The 8,790-nt window shown below is 48.8% G+C and overlaps 2 protein-coding genes across 4 annotated transcripts in view; both read left to right on the forward strand.

Moving 5' to 3' along the window:
* The window catches only part of CRABP1 (cellular retinoic acid binding protein 1), a 658,055-nt gene that overhangs the window by 395,392 nt on the left and 253,873 nt on the right, over window positions 1-8,790 (forward strand). The window lies entirely within an intron of this gene.
* Window positions 1-8,790, forward strand: part of SH2D7 (SH2 domain containing 7) — a 29,027-nt gene that overhangs the window by 17,900 nt on the left and 2,337 nt on the right. Inside the window, exons 2-5 of one of the 2 annotated variants that reach the window (XM_050799988.1) lie at window positions 351-440; window positions 4,088-4,253; window positions 4,542-4,754; window positions 7,115-7,789. In XM_050799988.1, coding sequence (XP_050655945.1) covers window positions 351-440; window positions 4,088-4,253; window positions 4,542-4,754; window positions 7,115-7,789 — 1,144 coding nt within the window. The remainder of the gene's footprint in view (window positions 1-350; window positions 441-4,087; window positions 4,254-4,541; window positions 4,755-7,114; window positions 7,790-8,790) is intronic. The other variant, XM_050799989.1, reaches the window with a different exon arrangement.

Here is an 8,790-nt window from a genome sequence, read left to right on the forward strand (position 1 = left end):
GTGGATTTATTCTTGCTGCACAACCATCCAGGTGGAGAGTGGGTGGCCAGGGTCAGCAACCAGTGTGCCTGCTGGTGAGGCTGCAGTGGGGAGTCGGGGGGTGCATATGACTTCAGACCCTGACCCAGCCCCAGACAGTCTTGAACTTAATCATTTGGGCCCAGATAGACCACATACTGAGCCCTGACAGGCCACAGACCAATCCATAGGTCTGAGTGGCTCCTCTATAAAGGGTTGGAGGTCTGGAACCCAAAGGCATGGCCAGCAGGGATTCCAAGAGAGGCCTAAGTCAGGCTGTACCTGCTGCTGTTAGGGCACAGACCCCAGCTAATGGCATGTCCTCTGCCCAGGCAGACGGAGCAGCTACTCAGGGACAGAGCTCTTGGTTCCTTCCTCATCCGCCTCAGTGACCGAGCCACCGGCTACATCTTGTCCTACAGGTAAGGGGAAGCCCTCTGGGCAAGCAAGCTCAGCCTGCCATAACCTAGCCTTGCAGATTAGTGCAGAGGCCCCACTGGCCCAAATTGCCTAGATTTCCCTGGGTCCTGACTCCTGACTCCTTCATTCATCCATCACATGCTCAGCAGACACTTCCTGAGCAGCACTGGCCGTATGCTATGGATGAAGCCACAGCCTTCAAAGGAGGTGAGTGGGAGTTGGAGGAGGCTTCACAGAGGTGAACTTTGAGCCTAGGATAGAAGAAAGAATACAAGTTGCTAGGCAGAAAGGAGGGTGTGGTTGGGGTTTAGAAGGGCATCTCTGGTAGATGGAATGCCATGTGCAAAAGTACAGAGGCATGAAAGACAAGGGTGCTGGGGGAGCTGCAGGTTGCTGGGTGCAGCAGAACACTTGGTTCCTTTGGAGGAATGCCTGGAGGGGAGGGTGGGAGAAGCTTAGAATGGCCTTGGATGCCTAGCTAAGTCTGTAGACCCTGAAGGATGATCTGGTTCGCTGTATTTGCATAGGTCCTTTAGGCAGCCTATGGAGAGAGGACTGGAAGTCAGAGCTGGAGGTGTGGGGGCACTGGGGACTCCTGCAATTGCCTGAATGTGAGATAATGAGGTCTGGGCTAGGATAGGGTAGTGGGGATAGAGAGAAGGAGACAAGGTAGCCAGGACAAAGGCAGAGATGGTGATGTCGAATCTTGTCCCAAGAGTAGGTCGGTTGGAAGGGGAAATTCAGAGGAGGTAAGAAGATTTCTCTAAGTAGGGAGGGAGGCCAGGGCTCCAGGGTGAACTTAAAAGTCTTCAGATTCTGATTCAAAATTGTCACATATTCAGACTGCCCCAGTTCAAACGCTGACCTTGAGCAAGTTACTTTGCTTGTCTGTTCCCCCGTTTCCTCATTTGTAAAATGGGAATATGATAGTCCCTGCTTCATAGGATTGATGAAAGTGTGCAATCAGTTGATACATTTAAAAGTGCTTGGCACAATGCATATAATGCAGTAAGGACTTTAAATAAATGTTAGTCGTCATTAAAATATTTTTATTCTATGTGCCAGACACTGTGCTAGGCATTTTGAAATATACTAACTCAGTAGTTTTCAAATGTCTTTTGAGCTTTGGGGATTTTTTTCTTTTGTTTTGTTTCTTCCCAAATAAGATCTTAGGGAGAATACTAACTTATAAAAGAGACCAAAGTGGGACCGCTCAAAGGTATACAAATAGAAAAGGGGAACAGAAAAGAGTCCCAAAACAGTCCCAAATGTTTGGTTACCAGATTTCCAACAGAGGCATCACGGCAATTCTGTGGGGGAAAGGCTTGCTTTTTCAATAATTGGTGCAGGAGCAATTGGATATCTAAATGGAAGACAATTACTGCTACCTCATACCATACACAAACATTAATTAATTCTAGATGGATTGTAGATCCAAGAAAGAAAAGCAAAACAATACCATTTCTAGAAGAAAACAGAAAAACATTGTCATAGGTAAATGAAAATACCTTTGAAAATGAGAGGCCAAGATTTTTTAAACAGGACACAAAAAGCACTAATCTTAAAAGAGTGATTAATATGATTTCCTTAAAATTAAGAATTTTTAAAAATGTATTTATTTATTTGCGACAGAGTCTCACTCTCCTGCCCAGGCTGGAGTGCAGTGGTGCGATCTCTGCTCACTGCCACCTTTGCCTCCCGGGTTCAAGCAATTCTCCTGTCTCAGCCTCCCAACTAGCTGGGACTACAGGCACACGCCACCATATCCAGCTAATTTTTGTATTTTTAGTAGAGACGGGGTTTCACCATATTGGTCAGACTGGTCTCTATCTCCTGATCTTGGGTGATCCACCTGCCTCGGCCTCCCAAAGTGCTGGGATTACAGGCGTGAGCCACCGCACCTAGCCAAAATTAAGAATTTTTATAATTAAAAGATATTATTAAGAGAAGAAAAAGATCAGTGTGCAGTCTTGAATAAGTTATCTATTAGAATACAAATATCTAACAAAGGACTCAAATCCAGAAATATATAAAGAACTCCTACAAATAAATAAGACAAAAACAGATAATTCGATAAATAAAAGCAAAAGAACTGAGCACTTTACCAAAAAGAAAAACACAGAAGGCCCATGTTCAGCATCATTAGCTGTCAGGGAAACATAAATTAAAGCCACATTGGATGGCTATAATGGAAAGACAGAATATGTGGAACAACTGGAGCTCTCATACATTGCAATAATTTTATTTTATTTTTGAGATGGAGTTTCACTCTTGTCACCCAGCTGGAGTGCAATGGCACAATCTCGGCCCACTGCAACCTCCGCCTCCCAGGTTCAAGCAATTCTCCTACCTCAGCCTCCCGAGTAACTGGGATTACAGGCAACCACCACACACCAGCTATTTTTTTGTTTGTTTGTTTTTTAAATTTTTAGTAAAGATGGAGTTTCACCATATTGATCAAGCTTGTCTTGAACTCCTGACCTCAAGTGATCTGCCTGCCTGGGCCTCTCAAAGTGCTGGGATTATAGGCATGAGCCACTGTGCCCAGCCCATTGCAATAATTTTAGAAAGCAATTTGGCATGATTTACTAAAGCCAAATACAGGTGTACCCATGACCCATCAACTCTATTCCTTGGTATATTCTCGTCAGAAATGAGTACATATTCACCAAAAGATATGTACAAGAATGCTCACAGCAACTTTATTCATAACAGCCCAGATCTGGAAACAACCTAAATGTCTATCAACAGAATAGGTACGTGGTGGATTTTTCATTAATTAGAATACTACATATAAATGAGAAAAAAAAAGAAACTAATTCTACTTGGACATGAATCAGTCTCCAAGATACAATGTTGAGTGAAAGGTGCTAGACACAAGAGACGTATTATAGAAGTTCTCTAATGGACTAGACTAATCTATGCTGATAGGCGTCAGAATGGTGGCTACCTTTGGGGGGCATTGACTGGACGGGAGTGCAAGTAGGTCTTCTGGGGGCTGGAAAGGTTTTATATCTTGATCTGAGTGGCAGTTACATGGGAGGGTTCCTATGTGGAAATTCATCAAACTGCACATTTATGATGTATGCACATCATTGTGTAGACGTTATTTTTCTAGAAAAAGGAAGATGAAGAGGGTGAGATTTTAGGGTGGGACTTTACAGGCCGAAGAGGGAGTGGGAGCTGGAACTCCATCATTGCAGCAGGGTGGGGAGTAGGGGGAGGTTGAGTTGTACAGGTGTAGGGTTAGATCCTGTCTTTATTTAGAACTTTGGTGTTTTGTTCATTGTGGATTTTTTTTTCATATATTTTGATTTTCTAAAATACTGTGTTATTAGTTTTCTTGATCGAGTTTTTTGGTGCCCCTGTAAATTTCGCACCCAAGATGAGTGCCTCACTTGCCTCACTCCAGTCGCAGCTGTGCCTTCCCTGACTCCACCAGAGCAGGCTTAGGTACTTCCCAAGATCCCAGGGCTTCATGGTTTGAAAACCTCTCCGTAGCTTCCTGACGAACACACCATGGCTCCAAGTGGGGTACAGTGGCCCCAGGTCAGGCAGGTCTGTTCTGGATCAAGAGCTGGGACCCCTCTCCTGCACCCAGGCACAGAGCTCAGACCGTGGGCCAAGGCTGGGCTGCCTTGTGTTGCAGGGGCAGCAATCGTTGCCGACATTTTGTCATCAACCAACTTCAAAACCGGCGTTACATCATCTCAGGAGACACCCAGAGCCACAGCACCCTGGCTGAGCTTGTGCACCATTACCAGGAGGCACAGCTTGAGCCCTTCGGAGAGATGCTGACTGCTGCCTGCCCCCGGGTAGGCGCCCCATTTCCCCAGGGTGAAGGTGGCTGGGCAGGGAGCCCAGGCCTGGGGTATCCATCACTCAGGCATACCCCTTTTCAAGCCCTCCCTATTTACTATCATCCAGGGGCACTCGGTGTGGGGTCATGATCCCTATTGGAAAAAGGGAGACTGTGGCGATGTCTTACCTGAGGTCAGGAACCCGGTGGGAATGTTGCAGTCTCTTACCAGCAGTCTCAGGTAGGCTCTGGAGACTGGCTGGGCCTGTGTGACCACATATCTGCTGTATCCCCATACACCCAGCCAGAGGACAATGATATGTATGATGCCATCACCCGGGGCCTCCACCAGACCATCGTGGACCCAGAAAACCTGCCTGCCATGGTATCCCCCACAGTGGTCCCAGACAAGGCCACCAGCCCCCGCTCATCTCCAAAGCCCCAGGTCTCCTTCCTCCATGCAGAGAAGAGTCTGGATGTGAGTCCCCGGAACCTCTCCCAGGAGGAAAGCATGGAGGTGAGAAGCATTATGGGCCACCTAGAGTCAGGGTTGCCAGATCAGGGATGTGGGTGCCATGCTCCTAGTCAGACCCTGAGGCCAGGCCAGCCACTCCCTCCGGCTGTAGAGGGTGAGCCAGGCCCAGAGGTGCAGACTCATCTTGGAATCACCCAGGGTTCACCCGTGCCATTGCCTGCCTCTGGCTAGTTAGATTTGGTTCAAGCCTTGGCTTGGCCATTTTCTAGCGATGTGGCTCTAGGCGAGTCACATAATTTCTCTGAGCCTCAGTTTACCATGCCTGAGGTTCTTGTGAAGCTTGAATGAGAAAACGGATATGAAATGCCTGAACATCCCTTAGTAAGCTGTAGTGTGGGGTGCCTGTGAGTCAGTATTTTATTCTTCTCCATAGCACCCCATGGACTTAGAAAGATTTTTTTTTCTTTTCTTTTCTTTTTATTTGTTTGTTTGTTTCTGTTCGTTTTTGTTTTTGTTTTTGAGATGGAGTCTCGCTGCATTGCCCAGGCTGGAGTGCAATGGTGCAATCTCAGCTCACTGCAATCTCCGCCGCCTCCTGGGTTCAAGTGATTCTCCTGCCTCAGCCTCTCGAGGAGCTGGGATTACAGGCACCTGCCACCACATCTGGCTAATTTTTGTATTTTTAGTAGCAACAGGGTTTCAACATATTGGCCAGGCTGGTCTTGAACTCTTGACCTCAAGTGATCTGCCCGCCTTGGCTAAAGTGCTGGGATTCCAGGCATGAGCCACTGTGCCCAGCCTTTTTTACTTTTATTTTTGAGACAGAGTCTCACTCTGTTACCCAGACTAGAGTGCAGTGGCACCATCTTAGATCACTGCAATCTCTGCCTCCTGGATCCAAGTGATTCCCCTGCCTCAGCCTCCTGAGTAGCTGGGATTACAGGTGCACGCCACCATGCCCGACTAATTTTTTTTTTTTTTTTTTTTTTGTATTTTTAGTAGAGACAGGGTTTCGCCATGTTGGCCAGGCTGGTCTCAAACTCTTGACCTCAGGTGATCTGCCTGCCTCGGCTCCCAAAGTGCTAGGATTACAAGCGTGAGCCACCGTGCCCGGCCAAAAGATTTTTCTTTATATCAGATCACAGCATGCCAACGGCTTTTCCTCATATTTAGAATAAAACCTAAACACTTCACCAGGGCCCACAAGAGCCTCACCAGATGCCCTGCTACCCCCTGCTTCTTCACTGGAGGCTTCAGTGAGGCCTTTTCTCTGACTTCTTTGGCCTTCTAGATCATCCTTGAACATACCAACCTTGCTCCCACCTCAGGGCCTCTGCACTGGCTCTACTGTCTGCCTGGAATGCTCTTCCTAGAAGATACCCGCATGGCTTACACTCTTAACTGCATTCCATTCTTTTCTTAAATATCACCACCTCAGAAAGGCCCACCTATGACAGAAAATGTTGCCTTCCCCACCTGCCATTCTCTCTATCCCATGACCCTGCTTCATTCTTTGTAGCACTGATCATGCCCCCACACTCCGTTGTCTTGTGATATATTCGCCCATCATATAGCACATCAAACCATATTGTGCTACACAGCGCAGCAGTATGCTGCCCATCTCCCAGATTAGAATATAAATTCCTAAGAGTTAGTCTTGCTCACCAGAGTCCTTGGCACCTAGGACAGTGTCTGGCACATAGTTGATGCTCACTAAATATTTGTTAAATGAGTGATGGGACTTGGAGATGGACCATTCTGAAGGGAAATACAGCAGTGAGTGGGTTTGGGGGCACGGAGGGAACAGTGGACCACAATGGAGGTGGGAGGAGGTGGGAGGAGGGGAGGGAAAAATTGGGTGGGAGGTAGAGCTGGTGACCTGAAGCCTTGAATGCCAAGGTAAAGTACGAGTCTTAGGTCGGGTGGGGTGGTGGCTCACACCTGTAATCCCAGCACTTTGGGAGGCCGAGACGGGTGGATCACCTGAGGTCAGGAGTTTGAGACCTGCCTGGCCAACATTAGGAAACCCCGTCTCTATAAAAATACAAAAATTAGCTGGGCATGATGGTGGGAGCCTGTAATCCCAGCTACTCAGGAGGCTGAGGTGGGAGAATAGCTTGAACCTGGGAGGCAGAGGTTGCAGTGAGCCAAGATCGCACCACTGCACTCTAGCCTGGGCAACACAGCGAGACTCCATCTTAAAAAACAAACCAAAAAAAGAACAAGTCCTAGAGCATGAGAGCTGGAAGGGACCCTGAGTGTCATGTATCCAACCCTTGCATGTACAGGCAGGAAGACTATAACCAAGACAGGGGGCCTCGGCTTATCTGAGAGAGTTTTTACTGGAGGGCATCTTAGTGATGGACTGCCCCTTAAGAGTTTCTCTGTCCCTGTCTCCTCAGGCTCCCATCAGAGTGCCCCCACTCCCTGAGAGGAGTTCCTCCCTCCTGGAAGAGTCTTTTGGAGGCCCCAATGACATCATCTATGCAGACCTGAGGAAGATGAACCAGGCACGGCTAGGCTTGGGCACAGAGGGGTCCAGCAGGCATGCACCAGTTCCAGCTGGCAGCCAGGCCTACTCCCCAGGCAGGGAGGCCCAAAGGAGACTCTCAGATGGAGAACAGAATAGGCCTCATGGCCTGGTGCCTGTCCTCTCTGGGGTGAGCCCAGACCAGGGTCCCACAGAGTCTCCCACTTCCTGGGGGTGTTCTAATGCCATGGGATCCCTGGGGGCTACCTGGAGGCAGGAGTTTCCAAAGCTGAGCCAAGAGGCTCAGCCCTGCTCCCAGGGCAGCTCTGCAGATATCTATGAGTTCATTGGGACACAAGGCCCCCTGCAAGAGGCCAGGGACACACCAGACCAAGAAGGCAGTACCTATGAGCAGATCCCAGCTTGCTGGGGTGACCCAACCAGGGCCCCAGATCCTGGGGCCAGTCCCACATCTAGCCCATGGGTACATGGGCCCATGGACCATGGCTACAAGAGGATCTCAGGGCCCCCAGGGCTCCCAGAGCCTGGGAACACCTATGAGCAGATCCCAGCAACCAAGAGCAAGGAGACTGGACGGATGCACAAGGTGAGCTCCATGACGGGATGGGGCGGCTCCCAGCCCTTAGAGAGCACCTGGTGGTAGGAGACAACCTGTATCCCCCAGGCATAGGCAGGTCAGGTCACCGCCACTGCCTGGAAGTGCACAGAATTTTCCAGCCCTAACATCTGCCTGGAAATGGTGGTGGTGGTGGTGGTGGTGGGAGAGGCAGCTGCTAGATTTGGATGTAAGACAGGGGCTTCCAGGCTCTTCTAATAGGGGCATTCTCTACAATAGATCAGCCTCTGCAGGGGTCTCAGAGCCTCTGGGTGCAGGAGAACAGCCCCTTTGCCCCTACTCCCTCGCCCTGTAGCTTTGGGCAAGACAAATTCCAGGACAACCAGTTAAACCTGAATTACAGATAAACAACATTTTTGAGGCCAGGCATGGTGGCTCATGTCTGTAATCCTAGCCCTTTGGGAGGCTGAGGCAGGTGGATTGCTTGAGCTTGGGAGTTTGAGACCAGCCTGGGCAACGTGGCAAAATACCATCTCTACGAAAAAATACAAAAAATTGCCAGGCATGGTGGCCTGTAGTCTCAGCTACTTGGGGGGCAGAAGCAGGAGGATCGTTTGAACCTGGGAGGTTAAAGTTGTGATGAGTCCAGATTGCGCCACCGCACTCCAGTCTGGGAGACAAAGTGAGACTCTGTTTAAAAAAACAAACAAAAAAACCAAACCAAAACAAAAACCATTTCAAAGTATGTCTCAAATATCACAATTATTCCTTTGTTTATCTGAAATTTAAACTTAACTGGGCATCTACATTCTTGTTTAGCAACCCCACCCAGGACCTCCATTTCCTCATCTGTAAAATGGGCTGATCCTCTGCTTGTATCCAGGGGCAGGTGCCCAGAGGATAGTGCTAGACATCCTCTCCTGCTCAGGACACAGCCCAGAGAGGGCTCTTGATGAACACAGCTATTATTCTGAGGATCTCGGTGGTGGTGGTGGTGGTGGTGGTGGGAGAGGCAGCTGCTAGATTTGGGT

Source organism: Macaca thibetana, chromosome 7 (assembly GCF_024542745.1).
Source record: "Macaca thibetana thibetana isolate TM-01 chromosome 7, ASM2454274v1, whole genome shotgun sequence".
Lineage (NCBI taxonomy): Eukaryota > Metazoa > Chordata > Mammalia > Primates > Cercopithecidae > Macaca > Macaca thibetana.